The sequence below is a fragment of the Gobio gobio genome (genome assembly GCF_949357685.1).
Source record: "Gobio gobio genome assembly, chromosome: 13".
NCBI classification, from domain to species: Eukaryota; Metazoa; Chordata; class Actinopteri; order Cypriniformes; family Gobionidae; genus Gobio; species Gobio gobio.
Window position 1 is genome coordinate 10,947,414 of NC_137106.1, and position 20,178 is coordinate 10,967,591.

Here is a 20,178-nt window from a genome sequence, read left to right on the forward strand (position 1 = left end):
ATGCGAGATCATAGAGGCATCTCGGGTGATAAAATGTCAACTTTCTGTTTGTATCAGGATTCAAGAGAAGGATGAAAAAATAAGATCAGTCGAGGGAAGTTTGCGGTCAGCAGTGGACAAAGAATCAGAGAGAAAGAAGGCAGTGGAAGTAAGTCTGTGCTGCATCATCCGTTCATCAAGAGGTTTAATTGCTGCAGTCTGTGCTCATCCAAATATATGATGGATTAAAGACTAATGCATATTTGTCCACAGGATCTACAACAGCAGGTCGAGGCTCTAAACGCTGAACTTGCTCAGCTGAGGAGCAGAGCAACTCAGGAGTCAAACTCAGACTTGAGTGCTAAACTTCAGGAGCTTCATGCTCAGTATGTATCTCTCCTCTCATGTGCCCTTTTACTTGTCAGTCAATTCTAGATGGAAAAATCAAATGGCATCTTTTTTAAAAGTACTTGTTGATTATATGGATGATAATTCAGCCATGAAACTCTATTCGCATTCCGATTGATTTTCACAGCCGATTGAATGTACGTATTCATTACCACTTTCCTTTATAACTGCAACGCATCCAAACAAATTCACTAACTGTGTGGGCTATTCTTATTCTGTCCCTCCGCCTCCCCAGCACCACCTGCCTAGATCCGCTACAGGGGTCTCCCTCCCTCTCTCTAGCAGCAGCAACATGTTTATTTTTAACATGTTAATTTTATACTCTGAGCATTTGGCGTACTTGCTCTGCAGCTGCAGCGACTAGGGATGCACCGAAAATTATCGGCCGAAAGACAAAAAAGGCCTAAATTTTATGAGCCGAAAATATACCTCAGTGTTCAGCATTCAGGTTTCACTCTCACACTTGTAACCTTGCGAGCCAAGTGGCGGCGCTTCTGAAGATGCACAAAAAAACTCCACAGGAAGTGGTGAAGTCACACAGTCCGTGCAGGACAGATTGTTAACGGCGGCTTCTTGTGGTAATTACAGTACGTCAGGCAGGAAATCCAAACATTCGCCCATCATCCATCGCGTTCAAATATGGCTTATGAGTAGAAGTATAGCACGCTTACTATATGACATGGAGGCACCGGCGCGGTCACTTGCCCTTTTTTTCAACTTAAAATACTTTTGTAGAGTAATACATCATACATCCAAACTGTAAAGAGTCTACTTTTATTTGTGTAAACTCACAATAACAACAAAACATTGTGCTTTTGTAAAATAAAGAAAACAAACAGCATGCACTTTCTGCTGTCTTAGTCTCCCTGAACTGCAGCGTGTCACAAAAATGAACCGAAACTTAAGAGTATTGGCTTAATATTTTATTGGCTTGTATTTTTTGTAAATTCAGGTTCAGATTATTAGAATTAGAATTCAAATTATAGAATTTTAATAAAAAGTCTAATACAATTATATAAAAACTAAATTAATAAAAAAAATAATTAAGTCGCTTTCGGATTTCAAGTGCATTCAGAAGTTTCTGTTTCGGCCCAGAATTTTCATTTCGATACATCCTTAACAGCAGCCATAAGACCAGCAGCAGCGTAGCAGATCTAGCCCACCAAAACCAAACCAATGTACATTTAATTTACACTAATAAAATGTGTTATAAACTATCCTGAGATTTGCCATGGCTGAACTATATTTTGTAAAATGGGTTTTATGTTTACTTTCTATTTTAATGTCAAAAAGAAAAGGTAGGGATTAGGGCTGGCCAATAAACAATCCCATAATGGTATAGCTATACATTTATGTACACACCAATTTTCAATATTATTCTTATTATTATCATTCTCATTATAAATAATTTTGCGGGATATCAAACAATCAAGATATTTTATCAATATTTAAATTTATACAGTAAACAAGCTCTGCAGTACCTTATTTGACAAAGAATGAAAATGCAATGTTTTGTTGTAAATTTATTTTATTTTCAGTTCATCACTTTTTAAAAAATATTTATTTCATTAGACACCATTTTTAATAATTAAATTTGTATTAAAACACAGAATGAAGAAAATCTAGATTTAATGTGGCCCTAAATGAAAAGGTAGTGGCGTTTGCTTATAAACAAACAAGTTTACATTCATTCTCAAAGTTTAAAAAAACACATATCTCCCCTATTAATGGTATAGAATTAATATCATGATACATTTCGGTACGAATCATGTAGAAAAACAATTCTGGTAATAACAATCCCTAGTAGAGACTTCCCAAAGTTATCATCATGTTCAATTCCATTTAGTTAATTCCTAAAATGAAAAAAAAAAAAAAACATTGAATACACTGAAAACCATTTAAATGATATTTGAGAATATAACTTTTTCAAAACTTTTTGTTGAAATTGTGATGCCAATAATAGCTTTTATCAGAAAAATTTTTTTTCTGTGATCTTTTGGCCCCGAATTGACACCATACAGTTATATTATATATGTGTACTTGAGTCTTTTAGAGCTTCCCAGACAAAATCAGTGTTGAAATATTTGGGGTATATTGTAATCACTGTTTCAAACACTGAAATCAGGGTTACATCCAATGAATTCTACAGATCAATAATGCATATGTATATTATAGGTTAACGGCCAAGGATCAGGATGTTGAGAGACTGCAGAGAGAATTGGAGAAGGAAGTGCAACAGCAACAGGTGAGAGTGCTGTGCAATTCATAACACATGCCACAGAAACAACTGTAATGATATGACAAGCTATATGATATTCACCTTGCATTTTGCATTGATTAAAATCATTTGTGTCTCTTTTTTCCCCAAAGCAAACCGTTTCAGCAGCTCCCAGCAAGGAATTATTAACAGCGTAAGAGTCACATTCTTTTAATTACGATATATGTTGATGATCTCAAACATGTTCCAGTGTAATAAAGGCTTATCACACTGACATAATACACACTTTCTGTTCTGTGCCTGTCCTCAGGCTGGCAGAAAAGGACAAGCGGCTATCTGAACTTCAGGAAGAACTGCTTGAGTTGAGGGAATCGGTGGAGCTTCATCGTAAGAAGAACAACGTGAGTTGAGAGGGGTTGAGTCTTTTTGCTGAGCAGCTCCTCTAGTAGAGCTTTAGCATTTCTTGTCTAATGCACATGCTGATGAGTATGTAAAGCAGGTGACTTTAATTTGAATGGCAGTTTTGTTGTCTATTGACCAGATACAGCGCATCCCTGAACCTTTGTTGGAAGTGCATTTGTGCATTGCAAAGAAATCTAGTTCCAGTTTCTGTGTCAGAGGTGCACTATGTAATTTAACCCCATAGGAAATAAAAAATATTAAAATATGTATAATATTATTCGAAATGTACTCTAAAGTGTACCATATTTTCCAGAAGGTCACAATCCGAAAGATATTGTCACTTATATTCCAAAGCAACTTGATGATGCAAATAATGTCAAGCACACAAGTACACACAAATATACACACACACAGCACATCAGTCCTAGCGTTTCCTAACTTGACATTGCAATCAATTTCTGCTTGGTTTGCTGCTCACCTGATCTTCCACAGTTTTAGCAGTAGTCCACCGGGCTCCAAATTGAATCTTTCCTAAATCCTTCCTAAATACTCACTCCTCTCACCATCAGTCTGTTTTTTTTTTTTCGGTAAATGACAATAAATGTTGGTCAGCGTAACAAGAAAATGCAACACATATACTACTACAACTTTTTTTCTTTTTTGTTTTCTCCTGTCTTAGTGCTTTTGTCCCTGTGTGACTTGTTCCTGGAAAGTACAGTACACTTACATAAGATTGTAATGTCAGTGACCTAAAAAAACTGCTTTATTTATGGCCTTCATTGAGGCAGCCATTTTTAGATATGACAAGCTGAATACTTGGTACATTGTCGCCACATTGTTAGACACTTTTTGTTGAAGAAAACAAATGGATCAGCTTATAGGGTTTTCCTGAATTGGCAACTTTTGCTTTTGTGATGCTACATCCACACCATTAAGTGTCAATGTAAAGTCTGAAACCACTCTTGTATCAGCCACACAAACCATATACACCTTAGATATAGAAAAATAATTGTTTGTCTTGTTACCACAACACAACATGCACAATTCTAAACCAAAGCTTATATCAGTATGAAAAAAAAAAACATTGAGAAGAATTGGGAAGTCAATCCTTCTCAACCAGAGGCATTAGCAAATACTTAAAATTATCTAAATTAAAGGAACACTCCACTTTTTTTGGAAAATAGGCTCATTTTCCAACTCCCCTAGAGTTAAACATTTGAGTTTGACCGTTTTCGAATCCATTCAGCCGAGCACTTTTAGCATCGCTTAGCATAGATCATTGAATCTGATTAGACCGTTAGCATCTCGCTCAAAAATTACCATAGAGTTTCGATATTTTTCCTATTTAACCCTTTAAGACCTAAGGGTATTTTTACAATTAATTTTCCGCCTGGTGTTATTTACTAAAAAAGCTTGTAAAACATCAACCCTGTTGTGCACAGACAATTGACACACCTCTTTTTTTTCAAGACAAGCTGCACTGTCAGTATTTTTGTGTTGCATTGATGTCACCTGAATGTAAAATAAGTTATGGGACCATAAAGACAAATGAAAACATAAAACGGAAATTGAATCACTCAAATATTTATTGAAAACACACACAAATAAATAAAAGCTAAGCATATTTCCTCTGGAAAACAGTTTGTTCAAGTCTTTGGAGTCCTGGAACTCAGGAATAAACATGATAACTTATACAGAACCAAAACTATTTACATTTTTCCAAAAAAAGTCCAGGCGCTTTTGGCCTCTTTGGATTTTGGATATTTACTGGTGCCAAGCCTCAAAACAGTTCCTATCAGGAACTTCTCCACAAACTTTCTTCTCAAACTTTTTCCTCAAACTTTCTCCACAAAACTGCAGCGCGTCTCTCTCTCTCTCTCCTCAACACTAGCCATGCGCCTCTCTCTCTCCACAATAACAGAGCTGTGGTAATGCGTAATGACGCACACCAACGTGGATGACGGATCAGCCTGTCATTGGTCAAACCCTCATCCAAAATGGCAGCTAGCATCGCGCTAGCGGCAAAAATGACGGAAAATTTATAAATTATGGACATCAAGTGGATATATCTTGGATGTAAGCGTTTTGATTTATTGCTGAACAACTCCAAAAAGATGCACATGTTCCAGGCTGGATAGAAAACCTTCTGTAAAGGCTACAAAGACACCAAAGACACCCCCGTGATGGCTAGCTCGTTAGCTTTCTGCTGGAAAAAACGGTAAGAAAATCGATAAAAGTTTCATGAAATAATATAGATATTTATCGGAGGTGCCGTGTGACGTCGTGGGCGATGCCGTCGGGCTCTGAGGGTTAAAACTTGACTCATCCACCTGCTTGCACAGGGAGCGTGCTGGGACTATTTTCAGGCACTGTGTAATATCATTGCGCCGATGCACTCATGGTACGGCAGCAAAGTTCCTTGATTATTACGCAGGAATGAGAGTATAGTTCCTAGCCATATCGGCCTAGAAAATCACAACTTTACATTTTCAGTCGGTCTTAGTACACGTTATAACTACAGAAGTGTCACGTTTTAAATAGGAAAAATATTGAAACTCTTTGGTCATTTTTTTGAGCGAGATGCTAACGGTCTAATCAGATTCAATGGTCTATGCTAAGCTATGCTAAAAGTGCTACCGCCAGACCCAGAGATCGGATGAATGGATTTGAAAACGGTAAAAACTCAACTGAGTTGGAAAATGGAAAATGCCTATTTTCAAAAAAAGTGTTCCTTTAAAACAAATAGGCTAAAACAACAACAACAAAAAAAGATATTTATTATTTTATTCACCCCCTCAGCAAACTTTTTTCCTTTGAGGAACCAGGGTTCCCCCTCTCTTGATATGAGGAAAAAGTTATGGAAATTGATAAAATCTCCATGTGCATAAAATATTTCATCAAGTAGAAATTGAGTAAAAATCCTTATGCAGTAAATCATGAACAACTGGCAAAAGCCATTCAAAAAGTCTGAGAACTACTGGTTCACATGGTCTAGAAAGACGTGTTTACAACCGCTCAATATATTTTGTTTTATTTTATTTCAAATTTTTCATTTTATTCGTTTATTTTAGATTTGTTATGATTGGCCTGCATTTTCCACTCCTTTTTAGCTGAACATTCCTCATGGTACGTTTTAATTTTCCCTTTTTTTTTTTTTTTTTCTTATTTACCATTTCGGTTAGGGAATTTTAACTGTTTATTGAAAATGGCGAGGACGTTGTCTATGTAAAACAATGGTTTATGGAAGTGCCTTGGTTGGGACTTGGAACTGTATATACATGGTTCTATACATAAATGGGACAATCATTTGTTTGGAAGAGTTTAGGCTGAACTAAAAGTGGTGTTTCTCTGAAACTGACTAGGAGCTACGGGAGAAAAACTGGAGCGCTATGGATGCGCTGTCAGCCACCGAGACCATACTTCAGGGAAAACTCACCAAGAGCGCCAAGGTTCGCACCACAACTCCCAAACTACTTCACTCTAGAGTCGAATCAAAGCATCTCCAATAAGCCATTTATTGACCAGTGAAGTTCTCATTCCTAATTAACTTCCTCATGACTGGCTGCATACTCATTTCATAACTCTGCTCAGCTGCATGCGCTATGTTGAATGCTGAGAGCTGTAAAAAGCTTCAAACTTGCAGACGGATGGCCAATGTGCTTTGAAATTTGCCTAGAAATTTTGGCTGAATCTTGCTGTTTTTTCCCCCCCAAAATTTTCCATTGTGTGTGTTTTAATGGTTTAAACAAGACACCTGAAATGAGTCTGCAGCTATTTTAATTTATTTATTTTATTAGATTAGGAATCATTTTATGCCCAATGTTTCATTAGATCATCCATTAATGACATCCTGTCATTTGACGTTGATTTCTTCTTTCCAAGCATGCAGATCACCACCTGATTCCCATTATTCTGCACCAATTTATATCTTATCACAATCTATTGATGTCATGACAAAAGCAAAATCAGGAAGAAAATGATCAAATCCGAGGGCACACAGAATGACTTCCCCGAAGATGCACATCTTGTTCTCTATTAGTTGGGTTGCACCCATCCAGGTTTTTTCCCTTTCCCAACACCTTTTATGGTCTCACCATCTCTCTCCTCCTGCCAGGTGTGTAGACCAATCAGTAATCAGAAACTCCTGCCCCATGGGGTCTCCTTCCACTGGGTTGGTCGGTCATCTAAATGTAGCGAGGCATTTGAGTTGACGTCTATGTCACAGCATAGAGTAACCAGTGGCTCTATAAACGGTCCTGAAGCTATAACTAACCTTGCTTACATCATGAGTAAATCTACTGTGGCTCGGCCTGCTGTCACTTGTCAAGTGGACGGCATGTACTGTCCGGTTTTTCGACATCTGCTCTTAGTCATCTCCAGCTGTACGAATCCCAGGCCTGCACCTGCTGCACAAACTCAGCATTTGCCAGATTTCGGTGCTCTTATGTGGATCTCTTCAGTTCTGTAAAAAACATTCCAAAATATACAAAAGTGGTTTGTTATTTGACCTTTAAAGCCAACCTGAAATCAAAATTGACACTTTTCTTTTATCAATGCACATTCGAGGTCAAACAAACAAACCAATTATTTATTTTGGAATAACATGCAGTGACCAATTTTTCACTTTCGGTAGGCATTGTTTTAGCAGTTTCTGGATTAATCACAATCCAATCAGTTCCCAATGGATTTAGGGTTCTCCTACTTTTTGTTCTCAAAGGGATAGTTCATCCCAAAAATGTGAAAATTGTCGTCATTTACTCATCCTCATGTTGTTTGTTCTTTTTCGGAACACAACCAAAGATTTTTTTTTGAAGACTTTTGGTTACCAAACAGTTTTGGCAACCACTGACTTCCATTGTATGGGGAGGGGAAAATAATACATTTCTCAAAATTACACAAAAGAAAACAAATCATAAAGGTTAGGAATGACATGAGGGTTAGTAAATGATGATACTCCTTTGGAAAATATGTATAGTGGGTTACAATAGTCTGAAACCAAAATTAGATTCATGAGAATAGAGGTTTAGAAAGAGGTAGACCTGTGTAAACCAAGCAAAAATTAATTTGACAACAGCACAAGTATTTTTTTTTTTTTCAGTTGTTTGTTTACAGCGATTTTAAAATTCACTGACCAATAAGATATAACTTGATTTAGTCTGGGATTGGTGTTGGATGCTATCCTGGACAAAATAGTATCAATTGTGTGCATATGTGATAATGGTTACATTTGAGGTAATGGCTTATACAGTGCGTGCATAATTATTATGAAAGTTAATATTCTGATCATTTTCCCAATTCCAAACCACATCAATCTTAATTACTACTATTGATTTTGTATTTAATCATTTGTAAATTATATAATTAAGGAAGGCTGGAAGTGGAAAACGCTTTATATTCAGGTGTGTATAATTATTAAGCAGGTTTTATATTAGTTAAAATGGGCCAAAAAAAGAAATTTACTCTCACTGAAAATCAAAAAAATTATTAAATGCTCATAAGAAGGATGCAATACTAGAAATTGCTACATTAAGGCATGACCAGAATTGGATTTTAGGTGAAGAATTGGGTGCGAAACCATCAGGAACACTTTAGTCTCCAGTGCCACCATTTTCCACCTTACCTACCTGGAGTCTCCAGAAGTGCAAGGTGTCAGGATCTCGGAGAGTTTGACCTACACTTAATAAAAATCACAAGCTGAAGTGTTGTGAAAAGAAAACCTGCTTAATTATACACACTTGAATATAAGGCGTTTTTCACTACCAGCCTTCCTTAACAATTATATATCACTTATAAATGATTATACAAAATTAATAGTAGTTGTTGAGATTGATGTGGTTTGGAATTGGTAAAATGTGCTTGGGAAAAAAAATGTATATGATCAGAATTTCAACTTGCATAATTATGCACGCACTGTAGTAGGAGTAAATTAGCGAAAAGCACAGGGTTTTTTTTTTTTATTTAGTTTTTTTTATTTCACTGTTTGGTGGGGAGCACCACTGGTTTTATCTGATGTGGGCACAGTAGTGGTGTGGAGTGGTTTTATTGAACTGTGAAGTGTAATTAGATCAGGTTTTAAGCAGTTTGATTGATGGAGTGTTTGGTGTGTGTTTTTGCACAGGAGCATCAGACGGTGCTGGAGTCAGCGGAGGCAGAATGCAGAGCATTGCTACACAGAATCCTGCCGCACGTACCGCTGCCCACAGACCAGGTGCCCTAACACACCACACACACACACCACACACACACACACACACACACACACACACACACACACACACACACACACACACACACACACACACACACACACACACACACACGCACGCGTAAAGCAATCTCATTTACAGATATTATCATATCAATTTTAGTAAAAAAAAAAAAGTGTTTGTGGTCAGTAACATTTTTGAAAAATGTTTTTGAAAAATCTATTATGCTCACTTAAGGCGGTCGTTCCATTATGAAATTATAATAATGTCTGTACTGTACATTATGATTGTACTGTAGAATTAAATACAACGGTTGCTAACCTCAGTCACTGAACATTTTAGCTCAGAGCGTATGTTACCTGAATTAATTATCTCCCCCGAAAATCCGAAAATATCTTCCTCCACGCAGCTGATTTCCATTTGTCCGCCTTTAAATTTCGTGGCATATAATTCAGGGTATTTCCCAGTTTTTAGTCCTCCTTTTCATTATCGTTACGCTACTCAACTCTATTGAAGTCAACTGAAGTGTGTTACCAGTAGGTGTTACATGACCTTAAATGTAATCACAACAGGCAAAAGTTACATATATGGTTAGCGTATGGAAAATTTTACCTAGAAATCTAGACGCACCCTAGCGGCAGCAAATCTAATTTGCAGCCAGGGCGTCTAGCAACTCTCCGTTGGCTTGCGAGCTGGAAAAACCAAACTCTGGTCAGGCCAATCACATCGTGTATAGAGTTGGTGGGCGGGCTTAACATAATGACGGCAGAGTTGCTGCGGTTCCGCGTGCTACTCATAAATAAAGAAGCTGGCGAACAGCAGCCTTTCGAATCGGCTTTGGCCGCGACTCTGGAAGACTTGGAAATTTCTTTGAGAAAAGAACAAAGAACGGCACTGAAGTCATTCTTAAAAAAGAAAGATGTGTTCAGAGTTTTGCTGACCGGATACGGCGAAAGTTTAATCTATTGTAGGGGGAGTCAGTGCCTAGTTAAAGTCAAGGTCCGGATTCTCTTGGAGCTTGAGGGGTTTTTAATATTCAGATTCAGATGATAGATATGAATAAAAATTTACTCTGAGACTTATTAAAATGTATATCTTCGTTTTAATAATACAGTTCAGAGTAAAGAAATCTACATAACAGCGGAAAGACTTTACACCATGAGGTTCGGCCCCAGGCTACATTTCAGCTAACTCTTTCTTTTTTTTTCTTAAACGTACATTGCGTTTACAGTGTATTGCATTGTCGGGTGTATGATTGCGGAATCCTCTAATGCATGTTTACATTCTGATTGTGCAGAACCACCAGCAGTGGCTGCAGAAGTTTGAGACGTCCATGAGAGTGAGTCCGGCTGGAGAGGTGTCCTCTGTCCCTGCCTCAGGGGCTGGAGACTCCCAGGTATAGATGCATTGTAAATCATCCAGAAACAATGTCTAATGGCAATTTATGACTCAAATGGGTGCATAGACATTTCAAGCACTTGACGAAGACTTCAAGTTTGTTCTTTTTCTTGGCAGGCTTTAGCAGAAAAGTTGAAGGAGGCTGATGAGGCTCAGAAAGTTCTACAGAAAGATTGTGAGACGTACAAGAAAGTGCTAGCAGAGACGGTGAGCTGTGTTCATGGCATCTTGTTGCAATTGTAAATGCTAAAATAGGTGACACCTGACAGTGTGTTAGCAGCACAATGCGCACTTTTTTGTCATTCCGATTAAAATCATTCCGATTGAAAGATTCGGTGGACTGTGAGACGTTATCTAAACCGATTTGGTGTTTACATGTGCTGACTTTCAGTCGGAATCATTTTTTGACATGCGCACACAGTTTGTCTGTCGCATAGATTCGTAACGTTGCCAATTATAATAACTGCGCGGTTCGTGGATCAATAATTCTGTTGGTCATTTTTATATTTATTTATTTTTCTGTGTGTGGACATGCAGTAGTTTAACCTAATTTATGTCCTATACAATGGCTATTTCAACAGCTGTGAATGATGAATGCGGACTCAAAATTAATTCAATTAATTTAATTTGAAAAACACAAAATTAACAATAAAATGCACCCAAATTATTAATAAAACATAGGATAACATTGAAACATGAATGAAAGGATTCAAGACGTGCTCAGCATCATTACTAACGCTAGGGTAGACGCATAAATATTTCAGATGATTAAGGAAAGATACCATAATCACAGAGGTATAAATATTAACAAAAGTAATGAAAGACCGTGGGTAATGTTACTTAACCAATTTGAAGCAGTTGTTGAACTTTTTTATATAGGCCTATATAACTTACGAGAAACAGAGAAAAATATTGACACATCCTCTCCAGCAGCTTGAATGTTCCCCGTTGCACTGGCAACTCTAAACAGCCACCAGGACTTATACAGCTTTATAAAAGCTATTTATTATTTGTTGTAAAGTGTAAGAATCACCTCAGAAAAATAAATTCTTCTGTCAGGCGCAGTTGAAGCCTAGGACAAACGCTGTCAAAATGAGATGGTGTAGCCAGGTTATGTCTGTGTCATTATTCCAACATTATGTTCATAACTTATGAACTAAAAAGTTCCTCCCTTGTCAACATTAGCCTGGTGTTAGCGCGGCTGTATATCACATCACAGAAAAACGTACTCTCAAAGTAATCAGATCAGGACGTTTACATGGTGGAATTTTTTGTTTGATCGGTTCATGAAAACGTTTATTCCATCCCTCTCAAACCGACTACAATTTCATTCGGTTTGGGCATTTTTATTCCGACTGAGGTGTTTATATGGAGCATTTTCATTCGGATTGGACTTTTAAACCGATTACAGTGCTCCTTGTGAGTGGGCTGAGGGTTGTACAGTGGTTGTGTTATTAAGGGTTCTGTTGGGGTCACAGGAAGGGATCCTGCAGCGGCTACAGAGCAGCGTGGAGCTGGAGGAGACGCGCTGGAGGGAGAAGTTGGACCAGTCACAGGCTGATCTCAAAGAGGTTTGTCAAAACAAACACGCTACATCAGCTTTCCTCATCTACACCAATCCTTAGACAATAAATAGTCAGGTTTATATACAGGTTTAATAAAGGAAGTCTTGCAACTATAGTGATGTAAACGTTTGCTCTGGCAATGGTTCGGTCTGATTAGGATCCTTTTCTAAATCCTGCAATGCTTCATATAAAAGTATTTTAGTAAATCAATTACATTCAGCAATTGATGCACTGTACAGTTATATATGTTAATATAATGTATAATAACACCCAGGGCTTGACATTAACACTCGCCAAATGCAGGTGTATTTCAGCAATGGTGTGTATTGCGCATAATTTTACTCATTCCCGCAGATGTTGTGCTCACACCCAAAGTGTGCGCACATAAAGCCGCCTCTCAGTACTAAATTGAGTTCTTTTTCACTCCTTGTTGTGCTTAAACTGTCAAAAACACACAAAATAATGTCAAAATGCCGATGAGTATTCACGTAAACAGTCAGTTCTGTTTTAAGTGAACGTAAAAAGTTGAGAGAAAACTCATGTGTAACAGGATAATGGATCTGTGTGTCAGGTCTTAAAGTGACAGCAGTCTAATATACCTGACAAGTTATGAGATAATTTTAAAAATATCTATATGACAGTTTTTCCCCATGGTATCGTTGTCAAAATTGTGGCCAGTGAAAATGCTGAGTGGCTAGTAACTTTGGAAAACCCATAGCCACGGCGGTTGGTAAGCAAAAAGTTTATGCCAAGCCCTGATAACACCTAATAAAATATGTTGTTACTGTATAAAACACTAGCATTAAAAAAATACAGAACAAACAGCAATAAATATGAATAAGTTATGTTTTATGTATGTATATAATATATATATATATATATACTCCAGTCATCAGTGTCACATGATCCTCCAGAAATCATTCTAATATTCTGATTTGGTTCTTGAGAAATATTTCATATAATGGGAAAAACAGTTGTGCACAGCATTTATTTGAAATTTAAATCTTTTGTAACATTATAAACGCCTTTTCTGTCACTTTTGATCGGTTTAATGATCCAAGTGACTCCAAACATTTGACTGGTAGCATATTATATTTACATTTTAAAATGTATTATTTAATTTGTATTATTATTATTACATTAGTAATTTAGTGTAGTAGTACGCCTACAGTAAAAAAAAAAAATCTGTATTATAAAGTAAATAACCATTTAGAATATGAATTACCAAACAAAAAAAAAAATTATCCAGACACATAATAGTAATGGGAATTTGGAGTGAAAATGTACTTAATTATCATGAGAATAATAGTTAAAATAATATGAATATGATAGTCCATTTTTCTTTCTTTTGTGTGTGTGTGCTTCTGGAGCCTGTGACCTAGTGTGTTTGTGAGATTCACCTAGTTAGACTGCAAAATAAAGATGTGATGCTGTCGTGTTTAGATGACTCAGAGGGTAATTGCACTGGAACAGGAAGTGGACAGACTGAGCTCAGATGGAGACGTGGAGAGTGTGAGTTTGCTTTCAGTTTGAGCTGCTCTTTCTCAGCTCTGCAACACGATACAATTTAAACCTTACATTTGAGAAACAAAATGTCTCTAAGCTGAAGAATATGCATTTGAATACTGCTTTGCAATGTATATTTTGTAGTTAAAGAGAGACAAACAGCACCTCGAGGCTGAACTGGAGCGAGCGGAGCGTGAAAGCGCCACCTACGTGACAGAGGTCAGAGAGGTGAGACAAATCTAAAGCTTTATTGCATGCTTTTACTTCTGTCTCTCGTTCTTTCGTGTTTTAGTTTGTTGCTTGTGGTTGTCGTTTTTAAATGTCTAACATGTTGGGTTTTAGCAGCTAAACTAAAATCTGTTTATAGCTTTCAAGGTTGCTGTCTACTTATCTACCCTCAGTTCAAACTGCCGCAGATCAGCAATTTAAATGAATTTATGGCATACTTCACATGATCTTTGTAGAAAGCTTTTATTGTCTGGACTGAGGATAGAACTGTCTTAAAGGAATGTTCCGGGTTCAATACAAGTTAAGCTTGCTGTTGGTTACCAGAGAAAGACATTTCGACTGGTTCCTGCTTTGAAGTAGAGGGTTCTAACATTTTAACATTGCCACATTTACTTCCATTTGTAAGGGAGTCAAAATTATTTTCTCTGGTAATCAATTCATCGTTTTCAGTCACATGACTGGCGTGGAGCCCTGGAGGGTAAAACATCCATAGAACTGCAGCACAGGCCTGTCAATTTTCCATCAATTTAAGCTACAAATGTTTATTTATTTATAAGATATGTGAACAAACTAAAAGTTTTGGCCACTAGCGATCCATATACAGCACCCGATTGATTGATTTTAAAAGATCAAATTCAATATACTCTTTACTGATAATGCATAATATATACCGGAAAGCAAAACAAACTCCGGTGCAATTGCTCTGCTCATTTAATAGGATAGTTCACCCAAAAATTGTCATCATTTACTCACCCTCATATGGTTGCAAACCTGTATGAGTTTCTTCTTCTATTGATGTTTTAAAGAATGTCGGTAACCAGACAGTTGATGGGGTCCCATTGACTTCCATAGTATTTTTCCTACTATGGAAGACAAAGGCTACCATCAACTGTTTAGTCATAATCATTCTTTAAAATATATTTTGTGCTCAACAGAAGAAAGAAACTCATGCATGTTTTGGAACCACATGAGGGTGAGTAAGTGATGACAATTTTCATTTTTAGGTGAACTATCCCTTTAAGTGTGAACACTGCCATCCGAACAAGCAGACCGAGATCCCTGAAAAGGTGGATCTCGGTTTGGCTGAAATATGAACGCAACACGGACCAAAAACATCTAAACGAACCAAAAATAGGACGTGATGTCACAAAATGCAACCCTAAAAAGGACAGAATTCTCACGCATGCCCGGTTCTTACAGTTCAGTATAGGGGTCAGAATCGCCGTCTCCTTGCAGCAGATCTTCGCTTATGTGCAACGAGGAATATTTGGCACAGTTTTTACTCCTTTACACGTTTTAAATTCTTATTGAGCCAAATAGGTCATAAAAGCTGTTTTTTGTTTTGTATAATTAGGTTCCGTGTTAAAAATGACCAAATTACTAAATGTATCATTTTTCTTTTTTGGTCCGGACCAAATGATCCAAGAGTTTAGCTCCAACCCCAATTAAACACACCTGAACCAGCTAATCAAGGTCTAGCTAGGCATACTAGAAACTTCCAGGCAGGTGTGTTGAGGCAAGTTGGAGCTAAACTCTGCAGGACAGTTGCCCTCTAGGACAGAGTTTGGACACCCCCGCCTAAGGAGTATACTGAGTTCTGTCTTTAAATATCACTGTCTAGTACATTAAAAGGTACAACAGGGCTAAAGGCACACGTTACGAAAAATATGTGCTTTTCACCACTCCCATAGTGTATGATTGCAGGAAAAATATATATGTATTGAACATTGATGGAGCAACAGATTTTATGTGAAATAAATCCTAAAAGTGGTTTATTTTGTTTAAAAATCTTATAAATGTATGAGGTGGCAAAGTGGACCTTTTATCCCACACACGGGGTAAAACCAGCATGGGGCAAAAGGCACAAAGTATTGATACACAGACATCATTAAAAACATATTATTTGGTAACACTTTATAGTAAGGTTCACATGAACTAATAATGAACTGCACTTATAAAGCATTTATTTATCTTAGTTCACAGTGCATTAACAAATGTTAACAAGATTTTAATAATGCATTAGTAAATGTTGAAATTAACATTAACAAACATGAACAAACCATGAACAGCTGGATTTTTATGAACTAACGTTAACAAAGATGAACTATTGCTGAACAGAGGTTAGTTCATGTTAACTAATGCGTTAACTAATGTTAACTAATACAACCTTATTGTAAAGTGTTACCTATTATTTTAGCTAAAGTATAAGTTAATATTTGTTCCAAACAATTACGTTAGCAAAGTTTGTACTATTTTCTGTTTATTTTGATAAAAGAATAAATTTTTGTTCCGTAAATAAACTGTGATTTTAAAATGTTGATATAATATTTTTTAAATTGATTTTGATAAGTAAAGATTCTGAAAGCATTTAAGGCGCTCCCATAACAATTTAATATAGATTTACTGGAGTAACAATCAGAGGCGGACAGAAGTGAAGTATTTTTAAATTCTACTCAAATATATGTACTTTCTCACAGTTTTTCTTTGGAAAACTTTTACTTCACTTCATTCCGAAGCATAATGTTGTACTTTTTACTGCACTACGTTTCATGAATAAAAGTTGTTTCTTTTACTTTAATATTTATTTACATTAAAAATGTAGTACTTTCTTACTTTTACTCAAGTAAAACTTTGAATTATTTTTACTTAATTAAAAGTAACAGTACTACATTTTAAAATAAGTATTAAATGATATTCAATATGAAACATATTGCAGTAAAAATTACAATATTATGTTTTGGAATGTTGTGAAGTAAAACTTCAAGAAGAAGAACACTGATAAAGTACATATTCTTGAAAAATAAAATTACTTGGAAAGTAAAAATACTTCACCACTGTCCGCCTCTGGTAACAATTTATGTTTTATTTTTATATATGTTTAATATCATTTATTTAAATGATTGCTTCATAATAAATGTCAACAAATGGAAAAGTTATCCAGCTGTTTATTATCATGTTTATTGTTGTGCCTTTCGCCCCAACAGCAGGGGCGCCTTTTAACCAAAATACCATAATTTTACATATTCTTCCGTTATTGAAAAACTGTTGCTTTAATTAACTTGAACAAAACTGAAAACCATTAAGATATTTTTCTCAAAATATATTTTAGCGATTCTAATTTGCTACTTTAACATTTTAAAAAAAATCCCATCAAATATGAAATCAAATTAGCTCAGAATCAATTTTACGCTTCTGCCTGCGATCGTGTCAAAGTTCAGCCAAATTTCTACGTGCATCTTGAAAAAACGTTTTTTTGGAAAGGGCTATGGAAGTTTTTGTGCCATCTGGTGGTTTAGAGGAAAATAAAATCAAAGCCGCCTTTTACCCCATTGTACCCTACTCTGCAAAAACCTGGTAAAAATAACTGGCAGACAGAGGAAAACCTAGTATGGCCCTCCAAGTGTGACATCAACTCGCCTAGATGTTTCTCCAGGAACATGTCCTACTTGTGTCGATCTCGTAAATCCATAGCATAGACCTGCCGCGCATTCACCAAAACCAACTGTTCAATGTTCAGTAGAACGTTAGAAGTTGGAGATGACATAGGAAGTCCCTCATTTCTTGTATCAGATCCAGACACCATCCTCCGAAACCCCCTCCTAGCTTTTCAGCCCCGCTCATTCCTCAAATATCTCAAACTTCATTGCAGCTCAAAGATCTCTTGACCGAGTTGCAAAGCAAACTCGACGGCTCGTACACAGAGGCCGTCAGGCAGAATGAGCAGTTGAATTTGGTAAGCCGTCCTCCTGGTTAAACTGAAGTAGCTTTCCCTTTCTGCTCTTGAGCTCACATGGGTGGGGGCACTTGCTTCAAGAGACTTGGATTTATGGCAAGGATAGCTATCTGTTATCTCTAATTTCGAAAGATTTATTCTGCTGTAAATTAGAATTATTAAGGCACCCGGTAATGGAAAAACCGGCATCATAAATAATTGAACAACAAATGGCATTCTTGAAAAAAAGATTAAGTCCCTATCATATGAAACATTAGAGATGACGGATGCACCTTGCCAAGGTTATGATGTGTTAATCTGTCATCTAATAGCTCGCTCTGTTTACTCTGCTGTCATCATAGTTTGACTTACTGCCACCTTTGCTTAAAACTTGGAACTGCAGGCACAAGCACACACACACTCCTAACTGCTCAGCTCTTGTCTGTTACATAACCTACGGTTCAAAAGTTTGGGGTCAGTAAGATTATCTTAATACTTTTATTCAGCAATGGTGCGTTAAATTGATCAAAAGTGACAGAAGTTTAGGTTTACAAAAAATATATTTATAATAAGAGCTGTTCTTTTGAACTTTCTCTTCAAAGAGTTTCCACAAAACTGTCTTCATAATAATCATACATGTTTGTTGAGCAGCAAATCAGCATATTAGAATGATTTCTGAAAGATCATTGAAGACTGGAGTAATGATGCTGAAAATTCTGCTTAAAATATATTCAAATAGAAAAGTCATTTTAAATTGTATATTTCACAGTAGTATTGTTTTACTGTATTTATGATCAAAATAAATGCAGCTTTGCTGAGTAAAAGAGAATATTCCTCAAAAGAAATGTTAGTCATATCGACCGTAAACTTTTGAATGTTAGTTTGGTGTTTTGTTTTTATTCTTGTGGATAATGTTTGTCCATTTGTCTGTTCTTTTTTTTAACCTTTTATTCCCTGAACTAGTTTCAAATCCTGTGTTTTTGACATTTAGACATCACCTGCTTCACCCATTTGTAAAGAAAACTTACATTTACACAGTTTAAATATCCATTTGTTTGTCAGTATACACTTGAATAAACTATTAGAGAGCTTTAATACAAACATTCATATGTTTTAGAGAAAAATAAAAATAGTTTCCTCGCATTTTCTACACAGTATTTCTTAAATGGATAGTTCTCTTCAAATGTTGTCATTGTTTACCTGTCATTCCAAACCTGTATCATTTTCTTTCTTCTGTGGAGCACCAAAGGAGATGTTTAGCAGAATGTCCAAGCTGCTCTCTTCCATACAATGAACGTGAATGGGGACTTTCAAGTGGATCTGTCCAGATCCAAAAGCCCTCATAAAGGATCATTAAAATAGTCTGTTCTATTCATGTGCTATATTCCATGTCTTCTGAAGCTGTGTAATACTTGTGTTAGGAACAAACTGAAGTTTCAGACATTATTCGCTGCAAATCTTCCCTGACAGCTGTTATTGTATGGAAAAGAGCAGCTTGGACAATCTGCTGTAAATATCTCCTTTTGTGTTCCTCAGAAGAAAGTCATTTATACAGGTTTTAAAAGAGTTGATGGTGAGTGATTTGATTTTCATGTTTAGGTGAACTATCCCTTTACGAGCTCCATCTTTGACTTAAACACATGTCAGTAAAGTGATTTTTGACTTGGGTTTTTATTCAGCTTAAGACTCAGCTGACTGAGACGTTGTGTAGGCTCGAGACGGAGGAGACCGAGCGACAGAAAGTGGCTGGAGACCTTTATAAGGTAAAGCTTGATGCAGGATTGATGCTTTCTCTCAATTAAATGGCTAAGAAGCTTGTTTGCTATCAAGTTCTTTCCGTTCCCTCATTGTATGTTGTGTATCGTGGTCAGGCCCAGCAGTCTCTGGAGCTGATTCAGGCAGAGATTGTTAAAGAAGCAGGCCAAGCTGACCTGATAGAGACCAGCAGCCTCACGCAAACGGTAAGAACCTTATTAGGATTTAAGTGATAAAAACAACAATTATAAAACGATATGCTCTTTAACATATATGTGGACACTTTCTGGTTGCCCGATGTTAGTGGGATGAAATACACCTGTCGTTAATCTACTAGGATACCTGTGTGGAGAACAGACTTCATACAGTTGTGCTAATTTTAAGCAGCTGATTTCCTATAGGTTTGCATACACCTCACAATAAAATATTGATCTACAGTAGCTCGTCTGTTTGATCCGACCACACGGTCCAGCCTTCACTCCCCACGTGCATCAATGAGCCTTGGTCGCCCATGAGCCTGTCGCCGGTTCACCACTGTTCCTTCCTTGGTCCACTTTTGACAGATACTGACCACTGCAGACCGGGAACACCCCACAAGAGCTGCAGTTTTGGAGATGCTCTGACCCAGTCATCTAGCCATCACAATCTGGCCCTTGTCAAACTCACTCAAATCCTTACGCTTGCCCATTTTTCCTGCTTCTAACACATCAACTTTGAGGACAAAATGTTCACTTGCTGCCAAATATATCCCAGCTACTAACAGGTGCCGTAATGAAGAGATAATCAGTGTTATTCACTTCC

The 20,178-nt window shown here is 36.8% G+C and overlaps 1 protein-coding gene across 10 annotated transcripts in view; it reads left to right on the forward strand.

Annotated features, from left to right (window-relative positions):
* ktn1 (kinectin 1) overlaps nt 1-20,178 on the forward strand; it is a 64,969-nt gene that overhangs the window by 39,245 nt on the left and 5,546 nt on the right. For 2 of the 10 annotated variants that reach the window (XM_079832415.1, XM_079832417.1), the window contains exons 20-34: nt 58-148; nt 253-365; nt 2,563-2,632; nt 2,758-2,798; nt 2,916-3,006; nt 6,370-6,456; nt 9,126-9,215; nt 10,511-10,609; nt 10,729-10,818; nt 12,090-12,182; nt 13,620-13,688; nt 13,827-13,910; nt 17,560-17,643; nt 19,302-19,385; nt 19,494-19,583. In XM_079832415.1, coding sequence (XP_079688541.1) covers nt 58-148; nt 253-365; nt 2,563-2,632; nt 2,758-2,798; nt 2,916-3,006; nt 6,370-6,456; nt 9,126-9,215; nt 10,511-10,609; nt 10,729-10,818; nt 12,090-12,182; nt 13,620-13,688; nt 13,827-13,910; nt 17,560-17,643; nt 19,302-19,385; nt 19,494-19,583 — 1,276 coding nt within the window. The remainder of the gene's footprint in view (nt 1-57; nt 149-252; nt 366-2,562; nt 2,633-2,757; nt 2,799-2,915; nt 3,007-6,369; nt 6,457-9,125; nt 9,216-10,510; nt 10,610-10,728; nt 10,819-12,089; nt 12,183-13,619; nt 13,689-13,826; nt 13,911-17,559; nt 17,644-19,301; nt 19,386-19,493; nt 19,584-20,178) is intronic. The other 8 variants (XM_079832418.1, XM_079832420.1, XM_079832419.1 and 5 more) reach the window with 5 other exon arrangements.